We start from the raw sequence: 27,030 nt of genomic DNA on the forward strand, positions 1-27,030 counted from the left end.
CTTTCTGTCTCTCTCGCTCTCACTCTCTCTCTCTCTCTCTCTCTCTCTCTCTCTCTCTCTCTCTCTCTCCACCCCCTCCTCTCTCTCTCACACACACACACACACACACACACACACACACACACACACACACACACACACACACACACACACACACACACACACACACACACACACACACACACACACACATCTTCATATCTGTATTGTGTGTCTATTGTCTGTATTTTTGTATCTATCACCATGTCAGAAAACCACCCAGGAGTCTTTGAAGATCCCAATGAGGCCAGGGTGAGAAATTTTGATAACTTTACACCCATATCTATGTCAAATAACTTTTGGTATTACATATTGTTTGTTTGTTGTTGTTGCTGTTGAGGTATAATGTTCTAGACATTTAATGTATATTGAAATAGTGTAGTATTTTATATCTTGTAGTTTTTGATTTGTGTTTTTTATTGTTACTTACTAAAAAAGCGTCCATCAAACATAACCATAAGTTAGCCATCAAAGTCTGATATTCAGATGTTTGGAGTAAATCCAGTGTCTTACTAAAACTGTATAATCACTGAACCAGGACGAAGTCATGTTTGTGACAGACATTATGCCTTCTGTCTGGTTTACAGCATCAAAACATGTCAAAAGGTGGAGGGCTCAAGAAGACATGCCCAGCGTGCAAAAATAAATTTTTTAATGGCTTCAAGAAGTGCCCTATGTGCAAGGCCCCACAGCCTAAAAATGTGCGCCTAAACAAAAAGATTGAAAAATTCGAGAGAAAAAAAAAGATATGGGTTGCCAACACAAAAAAAAAATCAGGTGACCTCACATTTGTGGGACGATGCCATCATTTTGGTAAGTAACTTTTGTTGTCCTGTCACCATAGTCCAGTTATTTTTGGGTACTGGGGAGACTTTCTGGTTTTGACTGAGACAAGATAATGCATTAACATATTTATGAAAGCTATTTATTCAATAGCTTTAGCATCTTAACTGTACTCTACTATCATTGAAAATGTTGCAAACAGACCAAAGACTCTCAGGATCACATAGCCTGCAGTACTTTAAGATACATTCAGCAACAACCCACAAAGGGCTTCTGGGATCCTCTGGGATCTTGAATACAGCTATTCCTTGTGATGTTCCAAAAGTCTGCTTCTACCCTAAGTATTTCTTGTTGACCTGCATTTGTGTCCCAGCTTTGTGATAAGCAGACAAAGATACATACACAGCCACACCAAAGCACTTGTAATTGTTTTTAAGGATTTTTGTAAAATGTTTTTTTTAAAATCTTTAGATAGAGAAGCTGCACGCAGTCGGCTGGAGGCCTTTGCTCCTGGTGGAAAATCCACACAAGAAGGCCAAAATGATCTTGCCTAAAGATAAAGTGTTGGGCAAAAGTGCACAGACCTGTGTGCAAAACATTTATGAAATTTTTAAAATGATGGTTGAAGGTAAGACTATATTTATATACTATAAACTTTATATATGTATTTTTTTATATATATTATTATTTAGGGGTAGATGGTGTTAAGCAATGATTGGAAATAGTAAGGGCAACTGTGCTTCTCTGATTATATGAGGCCTGTGGATTTTGTATTATTTTGCCTTAGCTTTCACATTTTGACCTAATTGCGTATAGTAAATTTTTTGTGTTTGTATTCTTCTAGTGAATACAGAACAGGCAACAGACAGTAGCCATGAGCCTGAGGAGGCTACTGTCACTCTAAATTTTGAGATAACCCCATTAAGAGAACAAGGTGCGTTTGGCCCAGATTTGGTGCCTTCACTTTATTGTGTTCTCTGAGATTTTTGTGAAAATATGCTTTAGCAGCAGATGTCTTTTCACTACACCTATTTAAACTTTTATAAGACACAATGTCACCATCTCTCCACTCATCCTCAGATTCAGTAGCCACAATATCCGTGGACCAGGGGGCTGGGACTGTGGCTGATTTTAACAAACCTCCTACTGGAAAAGGTCTTAAGCTCTTCAGGTTTATTTATGTTCTTTCACAAAATTCACAAAGAATTTCATTTTAGCACAAAATAATTCCTAAATGATGTTAAAATTTCCTCATTAGGGCTTAGCCCAATTTTTTTTCTCCTAAAATGTTGAGATACTTTCATCCCTAAGATTCTTTTTGAATACAGACCCTAATTGTACTGTATATTATGTAATCTGTGTATACACTTTAGAGAGACAACATCTTTTTTGCACTCATTCTCATCCTCAGATTTGACAAGCGGCATGAGTTTGGACCAGGGGGCTGGGACTGAGGATGGTCCAGAATTAGCCCTCCTCCTACAGTACAAGGTTTTACAGTGTCCTGAGTACTTCCAACCATAGCCCTGTTATTTGAGCTCACTGTATGCTGTCAGTGGGAACAAGAAAGAGAGAATTTGGTACAACATAGACAAACAGAGAACAGGAACTTTATGCTGAATGGTACCATGAGAAATTAAACTAAAAGTGAGCTCATGGTCTCAGATGGTTTGCTATGTAGTCTATGCTGTACCAAATTCTCTTGTTCTTCTTCCTACCAACAGCACTTGGGAAGCTCAAACAACAGGGCTATGGTTGGATGTACTCTGTAGTATTGCTTTAAGCTCTTTTTTTTTCAGGTCTCTGTTATGACCTAATTTTATATTATGATACACAATGCTATTTCTTCACTCATTTTAGATTCAGTAGCCGCAGTATCTGTGGACCAGGGGGCTGGGACTGTGGCTGTGGCTGATCAACCTGCTACTGGACAAGGTCTTAAACTTCTCAGCTTTATTTCTGTTCTTTATCTTTAAAACAGTGCAATGGTTGGATGTACTCTGTAGTATTGCTTTAAGCTCTTTTTTCAGGTCTCTGTTATGACCTAATTGTATATTATGATGGACAATGCTATCTCTTCACTCAATTTAGATTCAGTAGCCACAGTATCTGTGGACCAGGGGGCTGGGACTGTGGCTGTGGCTGATCAACCCACTACTGGACAAGGTCTTAAACATTTAAACTTTTCTGTTCTTTATCTTTAAAAGAATATGCTTAAGCTTCAAATATCTGTACTGTACTGAACCAAGTCTATTTGTTTATATAGGGAAAAGACGAAATCAGAGGAAGAGAGGTCTGAAATCTGACATCTGATATTCTGTCATCTTTTACATTATCAGCACAAAAGTATTAATTGAATTGTTGTGCAGGTCTTCCTGATATTATTGGTTTAATTAATTTCCATATGAATTGTATGCATAGTGTTCATACTGTAGATACGCAAGTTTTCAAGTATTAAGTATTTTCTAAGGCTACATTTGCATTTGGATTATCATCTATCATTCACTACTCTATGTTCTTATGTTGTACAGTGAGAACAAAAGATTGCCCCCACAACAATCGGGATGTGCACCCATACCGTGGGATAATACGGACAAGGCAGAGAAAGGTAGGATTGGAGAGGTAGTTAGATTGTGTTATCTGATATGATGTCTTCCCTACAGAAAATACATCTTGGCTAGCCTAAGCATGTTTTGAAACTGGTTTGATCAGCCATTTTTTTTTTACCAGTTCATGTTTTTGCATGAGATTTGATGGTTAAGTTGGTTTGACCATCTTATGATGTCCATTCTTAGCCTGATACACCGAATGCTTTCACATTATTTCACTTTGTGTAAAGCACCTGGGACCTCATTTATAACCGTTGTGTACGTACAAAACAGGCCCTGAAAGAGGCGTACGCCACTTCCGACGCATAAATTGTGATTTATAAAAACAAACTTGATGGGAAAATGTGCGCACCTGCACACAAACTCTGACCCATGCATACGAACGTTTTGGAGACGGAGCAGTTTGGCGACACCGATGGTGAGATGGAGTTATATTTTTTTTGTTAATTTTAGAGAGAAAATCTAAAGAAAATTATACATATACAGAAATATAATACAAATATAATTTCACTCACAAAGCCTGTCACTTGAAGCAAATATCCACACCTTAAATGAGCGCCAGCGAACGCGTTGGGCCGTTTAGTTAAACTGACGCATATCTAATGGCGGATGAAGTAAAACCGTAAATCTTCATTATGAGCCCCAATCATACAGTGCATGTTCACAATAACATTTTAAATAAAATGATTTAAACTATGTTTTACTTCTGATACAAACATTTTGATTAAATATGCCATTCTCATTAATGGATTTAAACACATAAACTACATGAAATTTACTGAGGAGTTCAAACATTTTTTATATTCAATAAATATAAATATTTGTCGTGGATGTAATGCTTTTGAAAAATTTTCCCCTGGCATGCTATCTTTTAATGTTTTAACTACAGAGAGAATTGCTTACCATGATACTAGCAGATTGTGCAAATATAGCCTAATGCACAACATGGTCTATCTGTTTCCATTAAAAATATAAATCAATTAAAATACTATTTGGCCAGTGGAAAAGATTGAAAAAAACTTTCTCTGAAATTTATTTTACACTATTTGATTTATTTATTCAAAAACAAGGCAAGGATAGGCTACTAAATGGTTTTTATTAATGTAATGTGACAGCACATCCGTATTTCATATTTTCCTAATGTCTTGTACCGTTAAACATGTTATCACGTGGATGAATAATCATATGCAAATGATATGCAGATGAGGATATGCATAGTAAAACTAGGCGTTGTAAGCTCATTTATGGTTATTTCGGGGAGGAGACGCATGTGCGCACAATCTTCTGGTGGCTGGGATTGATAAAGTGAATTCTGCGCAGATTCTGGCGTACGAACGGTTTTATAAGTCTGGCTTTCGGGCGCACGTACACTTTTAGTAAGGATCCTACGCACAGTTTTATAAATGAGGCCCCAGAAACCTATCCATTGGGATATTTGCTTCCTGGTGGGCAGATACTTTCTGCTTCAACCAATTGCTACTTGGTCCAATGTTACATGCTGGAACGCACCATTTTCTCTTCCAGCCCACTCTAGCTTAGACCATCCAGCAACCAGCATAATTTTTCTGCAATGTTTAAACTACAACTATAAAACTGTGAAAAGATATTTGATTAAAAAAAAAACACCCTTAAGGCTCTTGCAGTGCCAATTTAGAAGTTGTCCTGCATCACGGGGTGTGAGTAACTGAGTGCTAGTGCTCCTTCTTGGGCACACTACTCAAGGCTCAGGTACCCCAGTGGCATGCCACTGAACCATGACATGTTCAAGTTACTTAGCATCATAAATTAAACTAAAGTGTACCATAATAGGTGAGACCCGCATCATCTGCTTAGATGTAAGCAAAGCTAACCACTGTATCTGTTATGATCCGAATGCAGCAGTTTTTTTATTAAATAAACTAGAACAAAGACAAAGACTAAGAATAAACTTGAACTATGACAAAGGCTAAGACTCCAGAACAGACCCGACAACATGCAACAGAACAACATCAAGAACTCACAAAGACTGAGCTAGAAACAGGGCTTAAATACAAAGGCAAACAAGCTAAACAAGATAATGAGGGGAGTGGCTAATCAGAGACACCTAGGTGTCTCTGATTAGCCACTCAGATTAGCCACGCCCCTCAAGATAATGAGGGGGAGTGGCTAATCAGAGACAATGTATCTGATTAGCCACTCCCCTCATTATCTTGTTTAGCTTGTAAACAAGATAATGTTTACAAGCTAAATCAGAGACACCTAAGCTGCGTCCCAATGTGCATACTATCCATCCTAAATAGTATGTGACATTAGTAATTTTAAATACTATTTAGGGGATAGTATGCACATTGGGACGCAGCTCTAGTCTTCCTAGGTGTCTCTGATTAGCCACTCCCCTCATTATCTTGTTTAGCTTGTTTGCCTTTATAATAATAGACATAACGGGAACTGCTAAACATGAAAAAAGACAGGGGAACACAGACAGGAAACATGACAGAACCCACACCATGATAGTATCTCCTGTAGTCACAGTGGAGTGTGTCCTATTGCTAAATTTCGAATGCATGTCCATAGTGAAATTTAGTACCAATTGTATCACCAGGAAATTCTTTGTTGTCACATCTATAAAATTTGCCCTTGATCCATATCTCTAAACATTTATTTTTAAATGCCTAGAAATATTATTTAAAGGTCCTTATACAGTATTTGATGCGGAGAAAGGGTGGGAACCCTCTTCCCCGTTAACTACATGATGTTTGCTATTCTGACAGACTATTGCTTGCAAGTAATCTGAATATGGACCAGATTGTTGTTCTGCGAAATATTCCCGTTCCTATTATCTTTACCGGTAATCGTGCAAGACTGGAAAAACTGGTTAAAGAACGACCACTGCTCAATAAGACAAAGGACCTTGCTGGAAATGAACATTTGACCTCCCCTCATACAGTCTCACCTAATCTACATTTCATTCTCTCGCAAGAATACATATGGTTTAATGTGAATGATTATCATTGAGTATTATGTTTAGTATCATTTCAAATGTCTCAGAGTGACTGGTACAAATGTATCATTTCCAAATAAGTAAAACAAAATGTAATAAGGTTTTAAGAAGTTTGGAGAAAACTGGCACACAAAGGAAGATAGGCAAAGGTTTTTTTTAGATCAATTATTGAAAAGCACACTTAATTGAGTGAGAAATTGTTTGTGTAGGCAGGGAAACAATTTTTTATTGGTGCATTCTCTAAAACAATCATGCATTAGAGGCCCCCTCGAAAACTAGATGTCACATCTCAAGGGGTTTTCCTCTTACAATAATTACTGAAATTATTTGAAAACTGATCAACTAATGTCATTCCAAATCATTCAATTTAAGTTTGAATTGTAATTCTGTATGCAATATTTCATGTAACACGTTTCCATGTCTTTTTTTGCCTTCCACAGGGGAAGACCGAACTCCTGTATGACTGGATGCCCTGCGATCTATGGTATGGTACCCTTGCTTGGACAGTTCACCCTTAGGCTGCGTTCACACTGCAGGGGCTTAATGCTCAATTCCGATTTTTTTGAAAAAAATTTTTTTGCAAGGCCGTTTACATTTCCAATTAAATGCGACCTTTTGTGATCTCCTGTGTGAACGTGAAATGACCCAGAAGTGACCCGCATGCGCAGAAGTGTACTCAACGGTCAACAACGTCACTTGTTGTTTGCGGAAGTTCCGATAAGAGCCCTCGAGTTTGGCCTGAATAGAGTTTGCCAGAAGGTTGGTGGTTTAATCGCCGGTTCCACCTGACCAAGTGTCGAGGTGTCCATGAGCAAGATACCTAACCCCAGCTGCTCCCGGCGAGCTGGATGGCGCCTTGTATGGCTGACACCGCCGTCAGTGTATGAATGAGAGAGTGAATGGGTGAATGTGAGGCAAAATGTAAAGCACTTTGGTGGCCATTGGGTCTGTGAAAGCGCTATATAAATGCAGTCTATTTACCATTAATTAAATCTGAAACCTCGCTTCCCTTCCATTGACTGGTCTCAGCATCGTCCACCATAGTTGTTGTTTATCTTCTCATTCCCGCCTAATTAAACGCAGAATTATGACGTTTGTCGCGTATCAATGACGTGCGGGTCGGATACATGTGACCTGGCCGTTCAGACTGAAGTCGCATTTCAAAAGATCGGATACGTATCGGATTTGGACCACATACTCAAGTGGCCTGGGACGTATTTGAAAAGATCGGATCTGTGTCGTTCAGACTGTCATGAAAAGATCAGATACAAGTGGGGCAAAAAAATCGGAATTGGGTCGTTTCAGCCTGCAGTGTGAACGTAGCCTTAGTATACCACATTTTTTACATTCCAATGCACAATACAAACCTTCCAGCAACTTCAAAGACAACACGTTGCATGGCAAGCAACTAAACCAGTTGGTTAGAACTACTGTGTTTGACAGATGACATTGAGCCAAAAAACAAAAAAAGGAAAATAAACATGTCTCAAGTGTATTTTGACATTTAGATTCAAGGGGAACTGCTGAATAAGAACTATTGACTTATAGCCGTAGCTTGTGATCATGATAGTTGTAATGGATATACCTAAAGTTGTGTTTACCACACCCTTGACTATTCATTACCAACCCTACTCTCACTGAGTGCTACATTGGCTTTAAGCGAGGCCAGACAAGATTGCATTATCAAAATTCTGTTTTTAAGTCTTTGCAATCTACTTTATACTACTGTATATTCTATGTACTACTATCTTAATTTTATTAGGTTATGAGTTAACAGTTACCAGTTGTAAAAGGTGTTGTCTAGAAATTTTTCTTTGTTTATTAAAATCTCTAGATGCTATTTTCATTTTTAGGCCTATGGTTAATCTTAACATCACTCCTATTGAATACCTTGTCTAACATCTTAATTACTGTACTCTAATATTGTGTGATAGTGTAGTGTAGACGTTACAGCATTGAATGTTAAGTCATTATTCACTTTATTCACAACCTTTTTCACTAACCACCTATCTCTTGTCTTTTTTAGCGGGAAAACCTGGCCTCCAACTTGGCAGACGGCTTGATATTCACCCCAGTTTTATTTGTCTGTCATAAAACCTACACAATGCAATTTGATCCTTGTCTAGTTTGTTTTTTATGTTATTTGTAAATTTTTGGCTTGTTTGTATTGTTTTAGTAAAGATTTGTATTTACTAAGCTTTTCTATGTCATGTCTAACAGACATCACTCACACTCATGTAAGTGACCTAGCAGAGATCATTGTGTAGTAATTTTAATAATAGGATGTACATGAAGATTTGAATAAATATACTAAGCTTTTCCTTTAGTAGGCATCATACTAACAGCATTGGGCTTGTTGGTATGAAGGACTGGGGACATTTGTATTAAACATGACAGTTTATTTTATAATCTCTTGTATGTTGACAGTTTGTACAACTTATCAGTTTGTCAGGAGTACTGGAACTCCTTTTCATTTCATTCCTTCCTCTTGCTGTCAAAGACTGGTACACACTATATAAAGTCCCGTTAAGTCGCGCACCAGTCTTCATTGTGGTACCAATGGTTACATTGCAGAAGAGTTTGGGCTGTTAAGTAACAAACGTTTACTTTAGTCTCTAAAATGGGAACTTAGGGCCCGGTTCTGTTGCCAGGTAAAAAAAGGACACTGCAACCAGGCTGTGGGCAGTTGACAGACAGTAGCACTTGGGGCACTATCTTGTACCCAGCGCAATTGACTTTGTACCTCGGTGCATGTATCATTCCTATTTTGCACCCACACACAGCGGACTTTTCCCTCCACAGACGCAAACGTTCCCTGGTGCTATTTTGCAGGTTTAGAAAACAATCACGCCACTGACCAGGAAAAACCTAGTCTAAAGTCAGTGGCGCGTTGCGCATGTTATGCTATTTTAAGGGCGCCTGCTTGGCCATAATCAATGCGTGTGCACAACGCGCATGCACTTTGCTTTTCTCATCTACACACAGATGCAGCAGTTCTCATTTTTAGAAAACCATGTACATTTTTACAAGGGAAGATATTCACATACGAGGGAATCATTGTTGTGTCCATGAAGATGTAAAAAAAATAGGCATAAATCTAGCTAACACATTTATCCAAATTTTTAAACGCCTGTTTGAACAAGGCTAATTTGGGTGGGTTTCTATGGGAGATGGGCCCCATACAATGTCACGTTTTTTTCCGGCCCTGACGAGAACGTTGCTCTCCTCGGTTGTGAAGCACTCCTGGCGCACATCTGGCAAATCCTCTATTATAATGAATGGAACAAGCGCACCTGCTCTTAAAGGGAATGTGAGATGTCGCTCTGATTGGTTTATTTCATGTTAGGCCCAAACCACACCTATGAGTAATGTAGCTACTTCATTTTAGATTTGCGTTGCGCCCAAGAATCTCGCTGGTAGGCTATAATAGCAACAGCGCCCAAGATCCGCCCACAAAGTTACTTGCGTTTCGCGTTTGATGTTTCAGATGTTATAATAGGGCCCATTGTCTCTCAAACATGGTTCAAGTTATGGATGAAATGGGGCTCAGCTCAATAACAGTCAGTCATTGCTGAATTGCGATGACTTTAAACAACAAAGCAAAATGCTCCAGGTCATGTGATGAAATGTCATACAGTAATCTACTAAGACAAAGCAGGCTGTTGTATACAATGAATCTTGATATTAATTTCTAACTATAATACACTACAGTAGTTGATAGAGGTGAATGCACTCTAGATGTGATTAATATGGATTCTGTCCTCCATTCATTTGTTAAATAGGGATGTTTGCTAATGCCAGCCATAATGGACAGAATCTGCCTTATGGACAATAGTGTATCTTCTACAGGTTCTTATTCATCCTTCCTACAGTGTCCTCACTGTCCTGTCCCATCAGTTTCCTCATCATAGTGGTAGTTATAACTGGCCAGTCTATTGCTAAGTCACAGGTATGTCCTTTTTCCTCTTGATGTTCAGCAGACCATCTTTATAGAAATCACAAACTAGACTTAATCTACACTTTAACATGGGTATTGTAAATGCTGAAAAAATATTGAATTTGTCCTTGCATGATAGTGGTTAAGCTGATGTGTATCCAGGGGAGGGCTGGGTCAAAATAATATACAATGAAATAAGACTTAATTAGGGTGATTACAACAAGAAGACCTTTAAATATCCTTTTTTTCTTTAATGTTATTCACTGGAAATTATGCATATATTAATTATTTCTAAATACACAGAGACTTTTGTGTCAGTCCTCTCTAATTTCCATCGTGTGCGACTGTCTGTCAGACCTTCCATACCAGGTAGTGATGAATAAGATATATGGCATTATAGAAGAGTTTGTTTACACATAACATGTCCAGATCATGTCTGATTAATGTGTTTTTTTTTGCCTGTTCATAAGGTGGGATGTTAATATCCCATTTCAATTCAATTCATTATGTCTGATGTGAGACGCCATAAATGTAAGAGTATCAGGGCTCAACTATAATAACTGGGACTTTGGCCTCCTTCTCAGGATGAAATTTGCTGTTTGTACTCCATTCTACATCCCAATTCACCTCCATGGAGCACTGAGACTCATACTGTATCTGATGGGACTGATGATGGGGGTATCACCTGCAAACTTGATCTCGGTCGTTTCTCCTCCAACAGTACGAGCAATAACTGTACTGTACTGTTGCTGGTGGTTTGCACTACTGATCCACTGTCTCGTGACCTGTCCTGTGCCACCCATCAACTGTCTTGTGCCACCTGTCCTGTGCACTGTGCCACTGACTTGCTGTCCCATGCACTGTCCTGCACAACTCATACTGTTTTGTGACACTTGCCTACTCTCACATGGCACTCACTCAATATCCCATCTGATGTGCTTACTGTCCCTAGTCATTTGTCACTGTCCATGGGTTAGGTTTCGGATTAGGTTTAGGTTTTTAACAATTTATAAGTCTCACGGGACAGTGGTGCGGGACCATAGACCAGTGGCACAGAACAATAAGTGAGTGGCGCAGGCCAGTGTACAGGACAGTAGGCGAGTAGCACGAGCCACCAGCGACAGTAGAATACAGTTTTTGCTCCTACTACCTCTCTACAGCCTTGTGGTGGCCTATCCCTATTGAGGGCATGTATTACCATATTATTAAAATTGACCAAATTAATTATATGAAAGTATCAAGTGACACAGAGCTATTTTGTGTTCATGACTTGCAGGCTGGAGAACAGATTGAGAGGATCTATCATGTTATATGCTAAGCTATGCACGCATAGGTGTTAATTGACTCCAAATGTAGCAGAGTAAACAGCCAGGTTGATGGCATTTTCCACAGCCTGGTAAGCAAACTGATAGGGATCCATGAGTGATGATACAATGGTGTGTAGCCTGAATGCAGACCAATCAAGTCAATAAATTTTTTTGTATCCAAATCAAGTAAAATCATAATCAACTTGGAGTTGAAGCTTACCATAGCTTTTAAAGACACATTCTACTTTCCATTTTCTGAAAAAAGAGGGTGTCTGGCAGGTATAGGCCTACTCAATCAGGAGTTGGTCAACTCGTAAATTGAGCAATGTCCAGGGATGAGAGATATGAGGCTGTAAAACAACAGTGCTGGTGGACATCTGGCATGCAGCTTAATTATACATTCAGACACTGGCTAAGATCTTGTTGTCCCGTTTCCAGCTCTGAACCTATCACCACCCTTACTGAAATGATCACTTTTTTCATATTAATTTAAATACTATCCTGCTTAAATACATTGGTTTTGAATATATGAAAAACAAGATTCGTGGCTTTTTATCAAAGCCCTAACCTGTCAAGTCAACACAGCATGTTAAGTACTGCCAAGTGACACCGGGTCCCATGGACAATTATTGACTTTTGATATCACCAGTGCCACTTCAGCATCCTGAAGAGTTTTTATATTGTGACAGTATACTGTAAAATGTAGATTTTCAATGAAGACTACTAGGCAATTATGTACTTTATGCACTTCAATTACAATCACAAATAATTTACAACATTTTCAAATTCACATTCAAGTTTATTGTAGCCATTTCCACAGTTGAAGAAATCTATCTTTGTGTGCTCACATGTACCACAACACACATCCAACACACAAGAAAATTCAATAGAGCATAAATGAGCTCCATATTGTCCTTTAAGTGCTAAAGTTGAGGTTGAAATGTCACAGTCCAGAATGCATAAAACAGTCCATGTCCAACAGTCCATGCAGAGGGCCAATCCATTTAGTAGATATTGCATTGATATTAATGTACACACTCATGATTGTAGTATATGAAGTCGCAGTGCAAAATAATTTCACAACACCTAATGTTGATAATTGAATTATCATAGTGCATATTTACGTGTCTGAAAGCTTGGGGGTTAGCCTGGTAATAAAAGTTAGCCTGAGTCTGGCCATTCGGTAGCGATAAATTATTGCTTGCTGGAGCTTGTTGAAGTTTAAAAAGATAGGATCAGCCCTTGACTGATAGCTTGTCTTGGCTGATAGTATTCTAGCTCAGCATTCACAACTCCTTGCCACCGGAGACAACCAGCTCAATGGAATCAAATCCAAACTAGCACTGTAGGGAGATGATAATCGAGCGGAAGTGCATAGGAAGGCGTGGCCAGGCAACCTGGGGTAAGTACTATCCCTGAATCATTAATCATCAACCAATAATGTTCCTTCTAGTGATGCCTCTGTATCTTTTGCCTGATGTGTGAAGAATGAACAAGCAATGTTCTGGGTAGTTGTTATTATTCAGGAAGGGTGAGAGATAATGGAAAGTTCACAGATTTTAAAGGGGTGGTTCGGAATTTTGGACATCGGGGCTCATTTCCAAGTGAGCCTTATTGTTATTTATCAGTGGAGACAGTTTTCAAAAATTTTCATCCAGTCGTTCAAGATGCATAGTTCGCCGGTGCTAGGCTAGCGCGAGTCAACGGTATCTGCTAGCCTGCCATTAAAAACAGTTTTCCCACTCCACAGTACACCAAAAGCAAATAAATTATAACGCCAGACTATCGATGTAAATGTCTGTTGAGAGAATAATGTTAGAAATCAAATTACCCTTTCATCGCATTGCAATAGTTATACTTTGTTCCCTGTATTTATTAGCACAGTCTACAGCAGTGGCGGAGTGATATTCAGTTACCTAGGCAACCGAGACTAAAACTAGCTAGCTAGACGTCCCCGACTGTAGTCCGCTTCTGTTCTGTGTTTACTTTGCGGCGCAGTACTACTAACCGGAGCAAAGTAAAATTCCGCCGCTGCTGAGAAACTAGTTCCTGTAAATGTAATGAGATCATTGAGATGCAAGAGTAGTTTGATTTCTAACATTATTCTCTCAACAGACATTTACATCGACAGTCTGGCGTTATAATTTATTTGCTTTTGGTGTACTGTGGAGTGGGTAAAACTGTTTTTAATGGCAGGCTAGCAGTTACCGTTGACTCGCGCTAGCCTATGAACTATGCAACTTGAACGACTGGAAGAAAATCTTTGAAAAATGTCTCTACTGATAAATAACACTAAGGCTCACTTGGAAATGAGCCCCGATGTCCAAAATTCTGAACCACCCCTTTAAAAACAAAACAAAACAGAGTGGTCTCCTTTCTAATCTTCTTCTGACTCTGGACTACTAAAGTCATATTCGTCATCAGTGTCCGTTCTGCATTCTGTGTCCTGTATCTGAAGGTCATCAACTATAGCACTATACGTGCTCACAGCTTGTTGGCATAAACTCTCCAGTGCAGAGGACCTCCGCATGAGGACACTTTTGAAACCAGCTGCAGCATCCTCTGACATGTCACCAAAAACTGTAACATACATAAACATAAGAATAACAAGTATTGTTCCAAAATTATAGCATGTAGAACCATATATGACAGAAAGATGTTACTCAATTTCTTGTTTTTTTTTTGTTCAGATTTTTTGGTTATTTTTTGCAAGAAAACTTAAACACGGAATACAAGGACATTTTATTGTCATATGCATAGTTATTGTATGTAAGAAATTCATAGAAATTGTATGTGTTTGACATCCTATACTTTGCATAAATTGGGGGTATAAAGTGCAGTCGGGGAGGGATGGGGGTTTGCAGAAGCTGTGACTGTCTGTGTGTGATTGGGGGGGGGGGGGCTATGTTGAGGTGAGGATAGGGCAAGTGGTATGACTAATATAGAAAAAACAAAACTTGTGGCTCTTTTCCACGGACTGGTACCAGATCCACTTGACTCTGGTACCAAGCACTTTTGGTTCCACCTCTGTTGAAGTTCCAACAATGATGTGTAGATAGCTCTGTGGTCATTGTTATCGCTAGCATCATAATGTTAACGTTCTGAGCAGGCCCTCAGCAGCAGCTTAGTGTTAGCAAGACAGGATGGCCGATAGAGTAAATATTGCCATCTCCCCAAAAACATGTCTGTATTGTGATGAATTCAGAATACTGTTGATTTTATTTGTTCTTCTGTAGTGATTGATGTTACCAACTTTTACACAATGGTGATGCTAAGATAGTTTACTTCAGTGTTGCTATAGCAACCGGTTACATGAAATGGTACTTTTATGCAGTGGAAAATGAAACCAAAACTTTGAAACCAAACCAAGTAGAGTCATATTGAGGTGAGTTGAACTGGTACCATTCAGTAGAAAAGGGACTATACATATGTTAGTGAGAAAAAAAACTCCAAATTTGACTTACAGCCCATTCTGATGTTCTCTTTCAGCTTCTCCACTCCCTTTATCTCCTTACGAAGAGACGTGATGTGCTGAGACATCTCCTTCACCAGGATACTCTGCTCCTCCTCAAGGCGTCTAACTAGCATCATTTGTTAAAAAATAGACCGTTTTAACCTGAAGGAGCGACCTTTAAGTAGAGGGAATTGATGGAAAAAGTGATTTAGTATTTATGATGATTAAGTTATAAACCCAAACATACAAGAGAGAGAGAGAAAAAAAATAAAAAAAATAAAATAAAATTATATATATATATATATATATATAGAGAGAGAGATTTTCATTGCAATAAAATACTTAAAATAAAAAAAGACAGGCATACATTTTAGAGAACATGTCAGGACTACCATACCATCCTCACGTCTCTCCCAAGGCAGGATGTAGTCCTCTGTCAAATTGGAGGCCAACTCCTCGTCAATTGTATCCTCTGCAATTGCATTGTACAGCAGGATCTTTTGTTTCAGTTTTTTTTTTAATTCTCTTATTTTTCTTCTTTTTCTTTGTCTTGTTTGATTGCTATCTGCAAAGTGAAATAAGAAAAAAATCAGGAAAACACTTTTTGTTTGTTTGCATTTACAATGTGCCATTTGAATATTAGTCAACCAACCATTCTGACGATAGAGGTCATGCTTCTTGCGTAGCAGGGCCACTATGATGCTCTCTATCTCAGCCCTGAGATCCTCTGTTGCTCCCTGTTCTGTTGTGCTAACTGGCTCTAAATAGGTAACACAATTAAACGATTGTTTCATTTAAAAATGTCTGATCACCTTATGTAGTTCATATTTGAACAAAGTAATTAACAGTTGTATTTGTGAAAAATCTGAGCGCTACGCATGATTTACCTGTGACTGCCCACTGCTGAACATCACCCACCCACTGCTGTGCTGTTTGTTCAGTGATGTCATTCTTCTGGCAGAAATCACTGAAGCTAGCAGCTTCCAGCTTTGCCCTCTCGGAGATCTTTAAATCACACAAAAATAAAAAAATATCATGCAAGCTTTCAGCCAATCCCGGGATCAAGAAATTCCTTCATCTACAGTTTATAAATGAATGAATGAATGAGCTTATTACAGATGGATGGACTCCAGCTCTGCTGTTTGTTGTTAAAATGTATGTTGTGTCAGGCAAGAGGACCATTGGGAAATGTCCTTACTTTGATGTATCTGCGGGCCAAGACTTTGTGAAGGTTCTCTGTCTTTTTTCTGTTCCACCCCATGGCCTGTTGAGTGAGCATATTCTCTCTCCCTGATTAAAAAAATAAATATGCATGCATGATTGGATCAATTTACATGGGAAAGACCATTGCAGTTAGACACAACCTAACACAACAAATACTTTAGTGCAAGGAGAACAGGAAAATTACATTTTACAAGTCAGAAATACCTCATCACAGAGTATGGTTTGTAATGTGTCATACCAACCTGCCTTTGTCATGTACTTTGTGACAAGTGCTGCCCTGGAGAGAAAGCTGTTTACCTAGATAAACAATACAGAAATTAATGTATTCCTATTTTATATTACCAAAAAACAACAACAACAAATAAACAAAAACATACTGTATGTATATGTGAACATGTAGCCATACTTATTGTTGAACTAATATCTTATCGTCAACTAGCTCTCCACCTCAGAATGCCATGGAAACTAAAGCGACCACGCCCTTTCAGCCATAGCCATAGACAGCAAAATAGGAAAGATCAAGCCCAATTTTTCAAAGTTGGGTCTTGCCAATTGGGTCTACATTTTAAAACATCACAATGACATGCCAGAGCTGTGACAATCGGCATTTTCATAGAATCCCATGAAACTGGGTGATGATTTTGCACTGTCACCAGCCTGGTGTGTCAAATGGGGTCCTACTGGTAGGTTGGAAAAAGTCTACCATGGCCTACTGGTTAGGGCCTTGGGCGTGTGTCTCGTTCGAATGCCGACCATGAGGAAAGTGGTTGTGTAGAAAGTGAAAGTGGGTGGGGAAAGTTGTTGAACATCGCTGTCCTGTCCACATCCACGGCTAAGGTGCCCTTGAGCAAGGCACCAAACCCTTCACTGCTCCCCGGGCGCCGCATCAGCTGACTGCCCACTGCTCTAGTGGTTAGGAGTTAGTGTGTGTGACCTCACTGTGTGCTGTGTATGTGCGTCTCTGATTCACGGATAGGTTAAATGCAGAGACTGAATTTCCCTAACAGGATCAAAAGAGTGTATATATTTAAATAGTGCAGCTCAGAGGGAACATAACTTGAAATAGTGATGTATCATGCAGACACCACCCCTTCTCACTTTTACTCAGAGGAGACATAATGTGTTTTGCACTTGTGACATAATGCGTGTTGTGCTCTGATGGTCATTCGAGCAAGCATAGATCTTTGTTTGATACCCTGATGTACTTTATCCTTCACACTCTGCTTGTCTCACACATAAATGTATCAGTGAAGTCTCCTATATCTACATAGTTACAATAATGTCGGTGATAACATACTTGCTATACTTCCTCTCCAACAGTGTTCCCTGCTCCATCCTGATTCCTACCGCCCCATCTCACCTGCAACATAGTGTTGGATTAATTTCATACCATAACTTTAAAAATCTAATGTTATGCAATCATGGATTATGTGCACATTAAAATCACTTTCACATTAAAGGTGACATTTTATCTGCATAATATACTACACAAGATATCAAAATCAAAGTCTTACAATTTAGTATATTGCCACTAATACCAGATTAAAATAATAAAAAACAATCATTGCTCGGCTTTTCGCATTAGCTGTCTGCTGGCTACTGTTGCATCTGAATTTCAGTAATTTGAGGTACCTCGCATTTTGCTGTATGAGCTTTGGCATGCATCACACTGAGAAATGGCCTCATTTCCATCAGCGGTTGAAGATCTGATGATTCTTCAGTCACTTTGCTTAGGTATGGCCAGTACCTAAAAAGAAGCACAGCATTAGTAGGCATTATCCAACACTTTGCCTGGCCATCAATATAAAACAACTGAAAAAAAAACAGCTACTTGACACTTAATGTACAGTAGGTTGACCGAGTTTCAATATGACAGAGAAAAATTACCTGCAGACAACATCCATGCAGAAGAAAGTGACATTGGCCCTCTCTGACAATTCCCTCTGTAAAAACATTGGGTAGGCAAGGCCTCGCCACGGTAGTGGTTCAGTCCTCGCAGCAATATCCCGTGTCTGATACACAAGAGGACAATATGGTTAATGGTCAATTTACACAATGAGACCTGTGGAAAACAAAGCTAATCAAAACCCTCTATTCAAAGCCTTTCAGTCTCTCTCACACACACACATTTCCCCATCAATCTCTACATATGTGACTAACTGAGCTTTAAAAATTTAAAAATTAAACATGACTCTGATACATTTATCCACAAATGAGTTTCCACAACGTGTAACAAATGGCATCTGTACAATTGCACACTTCTGATCTACCCACATACCTGCAGACTGCCACTTGTATCCCCTCTTCATCTATTTTGGACGATGATTTTTTTGACGTCTCCTTACTCGCCCTGAACCTTGAAACGCCACATGTTCCACTGTTATCTGCCTGTAAAGTCAGATATCACTCGTCTTAACAAATAGAAAACAGAAAAGACACTCAAACATAAGCAGTAGATATACTGTCTTAATATGCAATATTACAATTAAGATGCAATGTCTGCTGCCTCTGACATTGTTGAGAAAGGCTGATACCTCCTCATCTTTGGCAAGAAATAACCCCTTGTTCCTCATTCCTGTCCATTAAAATTGATCACAAAAAAAATCCTCTTTTAACTGACCAAACATGACTCTACATGCAACTATTTCTATGACAATGCTTTGGTTTTGATATTGAGATTAATGCCTGTGTAATATGAACATACCCCCTTGATTTTTTGAAGCGATAATGTTTGCGATTGCCATCGCAACACACTGCCAACATGTCTGGGTGACATGCTGGACAATAAAAGTCATTTACTTCACACATCACCTCTTCTGTATGCTTGCAAAAACAATATTCGAAAAAGCTTTTCTGGAACGTATCTGCACAGACAGTCCCCGGCTATGACATAGAAAAAAATTGTGTTTACAGAAAAGAAATATTACAATATTACAGTAATTTGATTGTGTGAAACAATGATTCAAGCAGATTTACCCTTCCAGCCTGAACAGAACGGTGCTCCAGTAGCTTTAAAAAGGCATGCCTTGACATCGAAGGAGCCGATACTTTGATGTGAGCAAAAGCTTCAAAGACCTCAAAACTATATAGTGTCTGGCAGTTTGTTGTGCTTGGCCAGTAACGGTACCTGAGGAGCTCTTTCACCCCTGGGGTCCATTCCACATGGCAGGTAGGACAAACTTTAAGGGGCAAACAGACATCATATCGTCCTGTGAAAAAAGAGACACATTAAACGTGTTTCACAGAATCAACTTTTTCCAACTCAACTGTCCCTTATTAATTCACTGTAGTATTTGATATGGCATTAACATTTGGAAATTGGTATATTTCTCAAGAGAAAAGCTTTGCCTTGATTGCAATTGTTAACTTCTGCGGTACTACGAAACAAAAAGCAGGACTTTCCAAACTTACCATTCATGGTGACCACAGAAATATGCTTGCCAGAGGTGACCTCAATCTCATGGGTGCACTCACATAGTGCCCTATTTGCGGGCAATGGCAACTGACATACTGCAATGCAAAGAGGTTGTTACATTTTTCCTCAATCGAGAAGGTATATCACTTGTCATATCAGTGATTCAAAACCAACATCTACAAAATAGACAACTCTACCATGTCATTATCACTGTTTGCTTACTAATAGCACGTTTCATAGTCAAAGACAAACAAAAACAATTTTTTCAGTCAAAGAGTGATTCAAATTAAGAGTTTAAAACTTTTCCATTGACAAAGTATATCAACAAAGAATATTTGTGTAATTAGTAATTACCCTTTACTAGTCAAAATAAATTGTTAATAAACATACCCTGCTCACAAAAGTGAGGCTGGCCGTTTTCACCCGTCACCACAGCCTTTGTGGGGGGAATAGGCTCCAGGTAGCCGTGGAAAAGTGCCTCCCTGCCATAGAACACATTCTTTTTGTGAGCCTCCATGTCACATCCTCCACATAGATACTCCATGTCCAGTGGCACACAATCCAGGCACCTAATTACCGCCTCTCCGGCACCGCAACCGTGACATTTTTGGTAGAAGTCTCTTTCAGCGGACAGTTTAGCATCAAGCAGCGCTGGCCTTGCTGCTTTTGCCCTTGTATCAGCGTGTAGCTGCCGCTGTGCCCATGCTGTTTTTTCAGCTGCCACATTAACCTCAACTGAGTCAAGAGTGTCCCTCAGCTCTTGAATTCACGTTTCTGAAAATAAATGAAAATAAATAAATAACTGTTAAACAACCCTTCGATTGAGTGAAGGCACAATAGATAAAAATTACTTAATACTGAATGGTACGACAATAATTATGACTTAAAATCTGACTTTGACCAAGCCATACTCGACAGTGTCCATTCAATGTTGGTTTAATGTACTGTATATGGACTGGATCATGGTATCACAAACCATTGTATCACAATGGTCTCACAAACCGTGTAATTTGCTTCCGATAATAGACCAGTTTGAAATGAAGAGTTGGAGTGTCTATCACTTCCCAAAATAGGCAAGAATTTCTAAAAGCAAGCTATGCAAAAGCAATGAGTGCAGAATTGTAAAAAATTAGAATATAATGCACATGTTCTGTCTACAACAACAAAATACAAACACAAACCACTTTTAATGTAGTTGCGTGGAGAAGAAGCGTGAGACATCAACAACAATGAATTGAGGAAAAGTTTACAGGGTCATTAGAAAAGTTGTTGATATGGAGGAATAGGAAATGTAGTTATAGGGATTATACAGACATACTCACCAAGACTTGCAGTAATCTCTTCTTCGATCTGAGGGACTTCCTCAGACACTGTGTTCACTTGAACTTCAGAAGCTGCAAAGGCCAATACAATAGGTTATCTATTCTATCAGGGTCTTACTGTAAAGCATCATATATTTTAGTCCAGAAAATTAACAATATTACATCATACATCTGGCTCAGTGAGCTCAAACCATCTTTTCACTCACCAACATGGCCGCTGCGCTTGCGACTGCTTTCCCTCTCTTAATCCTCTTTCTTTTTTGAGGGACATGGCTTCCCATTGCCATTGCAGCCTATATGAAAATAAAATATTAATGTTTTCTGATAGAATATCAGACTTATGGTTATGTTTGATGGACGCTTTTTTCCAAAGTAACTAACAATAAAAAACACAAAACTAAAACTACAAGATATAAAATACTACACTACTCCAATGTCCATTAAATGTCTAGAACATCATACCTCAACAGCAACTACAACAAACAAACAATATGTAAATAGTGATTTTCAGAGACATGGGTGTAAGTTTATCAAAACTTCTCACCCTGGCCTCACTGAGAAGAGCCTTGCTAATTTCAGCAGCCATATGGCCCCTGACCTCATTGGGATCTTCAAAGAATCCTGGGTGGTTTTCCGACATGGTGCATGCACAGATACAATACAAAAATACAGACAATAGACACACAATACAGATATGAAGATGAGTGTGTGTGTGTGTGTGTGTGTGTGTGTGTGTGTGTGTGTGTGTGTGTGTGTGTGTATGTGTGTGTGTGTGTGTGTGAGTGAGAGAGAGAGGAGGGGGTGTAGAGAGAGAGAGAGAGAGAGAGAGAGAGAGCGAGAGAGACAGAAAGTGTGAGAGACTTAAGAGAGAAACAGAGTGAGAGAGAGATTGAAAGAGTGGCTCTTAAAAGTGCCTTTGTTTTTTTAAACGATAGAGATAGAGCAATGGAGATAATATGTAAAACAGCAAATAATCTGTAGAACACACAAGAAAGCATAATTAGATATACAGTATCTCTGAGAAAAAAATATAATGTCCACATTAATGCGAGACACTACAGGTGAATAGGGTAAACTTTTAAAATAATAGATATCACCATGAAACTTCCTCAGTTGATTAATATCACAATTAAGTATATAAAAACAGTGTATTATAAGTTTTTGAAATGTGTATGTTTAATTATGCAAAGTAGGCATTATCTCATTAAATATGCGCAATTTTGCATATATATTTTCGGTAACATAAATCTGAACATATGCAATATGATAAAGCCAGGTGCAAAATTATTTTTTCATTTTGTTTACACACAAGATGGAAAAAAAATATCAGACGGATTTCAGGATAGGGCCTATATCATAGATATCATATAGAGACTAGATGCCCTATTGGCCGCTGGAAACCGAGAAATCCGGCCGCCATCTTGAACCTGTCGTATTCCTAGTTTCGTTGCGTGGCAGCAGATAAGATGCCAGAGCATTGTGGAGCATTTTCCTGTTCTAATCGCCGGACCATCGAAAATAGGGCTTTTCACAAGTAAGTCTTAACATTACCGTACTATTGGTTGTATTTTGTGAATAGAATATTACCAGATAATCGAGAAGGGGCAAAGATATTTGCTATTACTGTACTGAAATCGTTGTGAAATGCTGTTTACTGCATCAGCCGGTGTTCACCCGGCATGGAGAGGTGGGATAACTGTTAAAGTAATAATTACAACAGCTTCTAGGTTATCAGATAAGCATTCAACTGCCCTGTTGTATAGGTTATTTTCGTTTGCGCACATGATATCAGGAAGCAATGTAATACACGCATGACAGCGATGCGCAAATTGAGTTACCCCTCCAACTTCTAGTGTTATTGATAACCTATATCTTATCACATGCGATTTGGCTATTGATATTACAGAAGTCCTGTGGTAAAATTACATTATTAACTTACTCCATCTACCCTTGTAAAGTTAATCCGAATAGGGCTTTAGTCTCGACATTTTCCCCTCCCACATCCACATACAATAAAATAGGCTTAATGTCTTCCGAATTTAATTTTTAGAAATTACTGATGCAAACACGTTGAAAAGCTTCTTCTCAATTTTTATTACAAGTTCGGTGGATTCGGTGGCTGCGTTCTGTGTGTGTGTGTGTGTGTGCGTGAGAGAGAGAGAGAGAGAGAGAGAGAGAGAGAGAGAGAGAGAGAGAGAGAGAGAGAGAGAGAGAGTGTGTGAGAGAGTGAGAGAGTGAGAGAGTGAGAGAGAGAGAGAGAGAGAGAGAGTGTCTGTTCGTGTGTATGTGCGTGTCACAAATCATAAATTGTTTCTTCAACTTATTAAAATATCTTACTTTACTGCAACTATCTGTTTCTGCTTCTTTATTATATTTATAGTGTGTGATTTATAAAATACATTATATGTATTTTATAAATACATATATCCTTCATGTGTGATGAAGGATATATGTATATCCTTCAACCTTCATCACACATAATGTGTCTGATCACTTTATATCTTATATCAGAATATTATTACTGTTAAGCCTACAATGGATATTAAAATACGCCGAACCATGTGTCCTGTATCATAGCTACATGAATGACCTTTAGAGCAAAAAAAAAACGCGTGAAAATCAGTTCAGTATTCAGTGAGATACGATTAATATTAATGCGCTGACAGCTCATTTCACCTGCCATTCAGATTACACTGAGCGGAGCGGATGACCGGTTTAAGATGGCGGCTCCCATTCTCGTCCGTGCCAATAGAGATCGCTAAGACATGTGACCAACTGGGCGGCAACGTCATCAGAACGCAAAGAATTATGGGTATGTTTGGCCCGTTTACATCGGTTTACATGGGCTGGCATAGCAGACTAGTGTTCTGGCATGAAAAAATAAATAAAAATAGCGTGAAAAACAGAATATAATCCTACAAAATGCAGCGGGCTAAAGAAAACATTGTCGGACCATACCAGAAAACTGTCGTCCGTTCAAAAGTATGCTAAAGTTTTAAGAACCACACTCCTCGCTCTCTCTCATCTATCTGCATGCAATCGCAATTCATGTCAAGATTGCAATGCTGGAGTGTGTGTGTGTGTGTGTGTGTGTGTGTGTGTGTGTGTGTGTGTGTTTGTGCGCCCGCGAGAGAGAGAGAGGCGCGGGCGCGATCGAACTGTGTGTGTGTGTGTGTGTGTGTGTGTGTGTGTGAGAGAGAGAGAGGCGCGATCGAACAGTGGAAACATAAAACATACTCCCTCATTTTGTTCATAGAGGTTATCATTCAAACTGCAAAGTGTTTACTTATATTTGTGTAACTTACACTCGCAATAAAACACAACATTGTGCTTTTGTCACACTCTAAACTCTCGTCAAGCTGTAACATACAACTGTCACCCAAACAAACACACACAGTTTTAAAAGCAACATCCAACCCCATTTCAAAACAGTCTGTGGGTTACATCTTGGACATTAATCATATCGCATTGGTTTTCATTTCTTTTCTTCAGAGCAGTTACATATTCTACATTGATTAAAAAAAATCAAATGTGTTTTTAATGGTAGTATAATTTTATACGAAAATCCATTATTTACCATTCAGATGAGAATAAAGTTAGGGTTCATTAAAATTAAGGAAAACAAATATATTGATCCGTTCTTAAAGGATAATTCAGGTATTTAGCACTTTGAGTCTATTTTCTAGTTTGTTTTGGATGGACTAAGTTTGAGTGGTGGGTAGAATTTTGACGATGGGTCCTGTCTCGACTTTTTGAATCTTTTAGAATCGCCTCTGACCGCTTCAGAGTGAGTGTCTACGAGCGTACACAAACATGTCCTTAAAATAACCCGTAATGTTCGTTTTCAAAACTGTGCAAGAAGGACTATTGCAGTTTATAACACAGCAGGTAGACGGCATCTAGAACACTGCGTTCTTCCCTCCATGCAATCAAGCCTGGCGCCTTCTGTTTGTGCCGCGGATTCCCAAAATGCTTTGCGTTCACCACTGGTAATACGTCACGATGACGTCACATTAGCAATCTCTATAGGCAGTAGCGGTCGATAGGGCGTCTACCTATATGATGTCTATGGCCTATATGCTTTCATTACTTAGGAAATAATACTGGAGAAAAAAAATCGATTTCCTCTATATTTTTTTGGTGTACATGATGGTGCTACATAGGATGAGATGTTGGTAACGTTACTGGATGGATGAAAAAAAAAACTAATTTTGAGAAAACATTAAATATTTGTAATGTAAAAATGCATACTTTTTTTTAGAGAAAAACAACTACAGACACGATATCATGTCAACTATTTAGCAATCAACAATACAAGCCATCTAAAACGCATTAAAACTTATAATTCAACATTTATAGATAGTAAATAAGTAGCAGGTCTGAGATACATACCGATTTGTAGAGGGGATCCTCGCAATGACGGAAAAACCGCGAAAGTGGGGTCGCCGTCATGGCAACAGACTCGTCCGATTTAACATTAATTTATAATTAGTCTTTATCATTTTTTTTTCGTTGTCTGTATATGCCTATCTGTCAATTGAGTAAACATAAAAAAAAATGTAAATTAGTCCAAATATTATTTACACAAGATGATGGATGGGGAGTTTGATTGATCAAGCCTGCCTCTAGTTATCCGGTTATCCGTGTGTCCCGTCACGGAAGAATCCGTGGTGCCATCATAGAATTTGTCAATAAGCAAAAGGCTATAGAAACTGGTCAGGGGAGACAATATGTTCACAGTTTAATTAGGCTACATGTATCACAAAAACAGACAACTTGAATAGCCTACGGAAAGTGTCAAAATCAGCAATAGGCAATCTCGTCCAGTGAAGGTGAAAAAAATCTGTGGCGACGACTTAATATTCCGTGGTACGGTCACGGAAGAATTCCGTGGTCCCGTCACGGAAGAATCCGTGGTGCCATCACAGAATTTGACAGTAAGGAAAACTGTTACAAACTGATCGGGGGAGATAATATGTTCACAGTTTAATTAGGCAACATCGCAAACACAGACAACTTAATAGCCTAAAGTGTCAAAATCAGCAATAGGCTATATCGTCCAGTGAAGGTGAAACAATCTGTGGCGACCAATGAATATTCCGTGGTAGGTCACGGAAGAATCCGTGGTGCCATCACAGAATTTGTCAATAAACAAAAGGCTATAGAAACTGGTCAGGGGAGATAAGAGGTTCACAGTTTAATTAGGCTACATGCATCACAAACACAGACAACTTGAATAGCCTACTGAAAGTGTCAAAATCAGCAATAGGCAATCTCGACCAGTGAAGGTGAAAAAAATCTGTGGCGACCACTGAATATTCCGTGGTACGGTCACGGAATTCAGGGTGACCAGACGTTATCCTAGCGATCAAACGACGACAGAACAATGCAATATCAAGTTAAAATCACTTTAAAACTAAATATTTAAAGTAAAGTACTTTAAGTAAACTCAGAATATTTAAAGCGATACACAGTGGTGGAAAGAGTACTGAAAAAACATACTCAAGTAAAAGTAGCATTACATTCCAAAAAATGTAGTGTGAGTGGAGTAAAAAGTACTTGTCCAAAAAACTACTTGAGTAAGAGTAAAAAAGTAGCTTATTTAAAAGTACTCATGAGTAGTGAGTAGTGAGTACTGAGCTGCGGATTCTACCCCTTATAATAAACACTGTGCACTACAATTTATAAATTAAAAAAAATTGCACATACTGTAATTCACATTATATTTTCTTCTTTGTCAGAAGGATTGAAGAATACATATCATCCATCTTTTTAAAATGCATCAAATCAGTACACTCATCACCATTTAAATCATATTATTTGGGGGGGGGAAAGCATTTAAAATTAGGCGAAAAGAAACTGGGCCTGAGCATGCTATTGTTGCACATAAAATATCAATATTCATAACTGTGCAAAGAATTCAAAAACCTTTAGAAACTCATATGATAGTTCAGCATCAC

General features: G+C 38.7%; 3 protein-coding genes and 1 long non-coding RNA gene across 4 annotated transcripts; 1 reads left to right on the forward strand and 3 right to left on the reverse strand.

Annotated features, from left to right (window-relative positions):
* Positions 1–231: 231 nt before the first annotated feature.
* LOC143714836 (uncharacterized) lies at positions 232–8,553 on the forward strand. Its single transcript, XM_077206261.1, has 12 exons — positions 232–291; positions 627–852; positions 1,294–1,450; positions 1,667–1,756; positions 1,903–1,977; positions 2,234–2,313; positions 2,683–2,757; positions 2,914–2,988; positions 3,089–3,115; positions 3,354–3,430; positions 6,852–6,895; positions 8,438–8,553. The coding sequence occupies exons 3-7, from the start codon at positions 1,363–1,365 to the stop codon at positions 2,689–2,691; spliced, it is 342 nt and encodes a 113-aa protein (XP_077062376.1). The 5' UTR covers positions 232–291; positions 627–852; positions 1,294–1,362; the 3' UTR covers positions 2,692–2,757; positions 2,914–2,988; positions 3,089–3,115; positions 3,354–3,430; positions 6,852–6,895; positions 8,438–8,553.
* A 6,676-nt stretch (positions 8,554–15,229) lies between these two features.
* On the reverse strand, positions 15,230–17,671 carry LOC143714837 (uncharacterized). Its single transcript, XM_077206262.1, has 7 exons — positions 17,640–17,671; positions 16,576–16,630; positions 16,308–16,399; positions 15,997–16,114; positions 15,762–15,869; positions 15,507–15,674; positions 15,230–15,284 (listed from the first exon to the last, which is right to left on the reverse strand). The coding sequence occupies exons 2-7, from the start codon at positions 16,586–16,588 to the stop codon at positions 15,250–15,252; spliced, it is 534 nt and encodes a 177-aa protein (XP_077062377.1). The 5' UTR covers positions 16,589–16,630; positions 17,640–17,671; the 3' UTR covers positions 15,230–15,249.
* A 1,200-nt stretch (positions 17,672–18,871) lies between these two features.
* On the reverse strand, positions 18,872–20,500 carry LOC143714805 (uncharacterized). The gene is made up of 5 exons (XM_077206241.1): positions 20,139–20,500; positions 19,745–19,843; positions 19,310–19,542; positions 19,038–19,216; positions 18,872–18,908 (listed from the first exon to the last, which is right to left on the reverse strand). The coding sequence occupies exons 1-5, from the start codon at positions 20,290–20,292 to the stop codon at positions 18,872–18,874; spliced, it is 702 nt and encodes a 233-aa protein (XP_077062356.1). The 5' UTR covers positions 20,293–20,500.
* A 781-nt stretch (positions 20,501–21,281) lies between these two features.
* LOC143714838 (uncharacterized) lies at positions 21,282–25,847 on the reverse strand. Its single transcript, XR_013195622.1, has 3 exons — positions 25,463–25,847; positions 21,615–22,045; positions 21,282–21,363 (listed from the first exon to the last, which is right to left on the reverse strand). It is a non-coding gene; the product is annotated as an uncharacterized LOC143714838 (long non-coding RNA).
* Between the last annotated feature and the right edge of the window lie 1,183 nt (positions 25,848–27,030).

The sequence above is a fragment of the Siphateles boraxobius genome, unplaced genomic scaffold, assembly GCF_051911475.1.
Source record: "Siphateles boraxobius isolate OS27281-9 unplaced genomic scaffold, OSU_SipBor_1 56, whole genome shotgun sequence".
Lineage (NCBI taxonomy): Eukaryota > Metazoa > Chordata > Actinopteri > Cypriniformes > Leuciscidae > Siphateles > Siphateles boraxobius.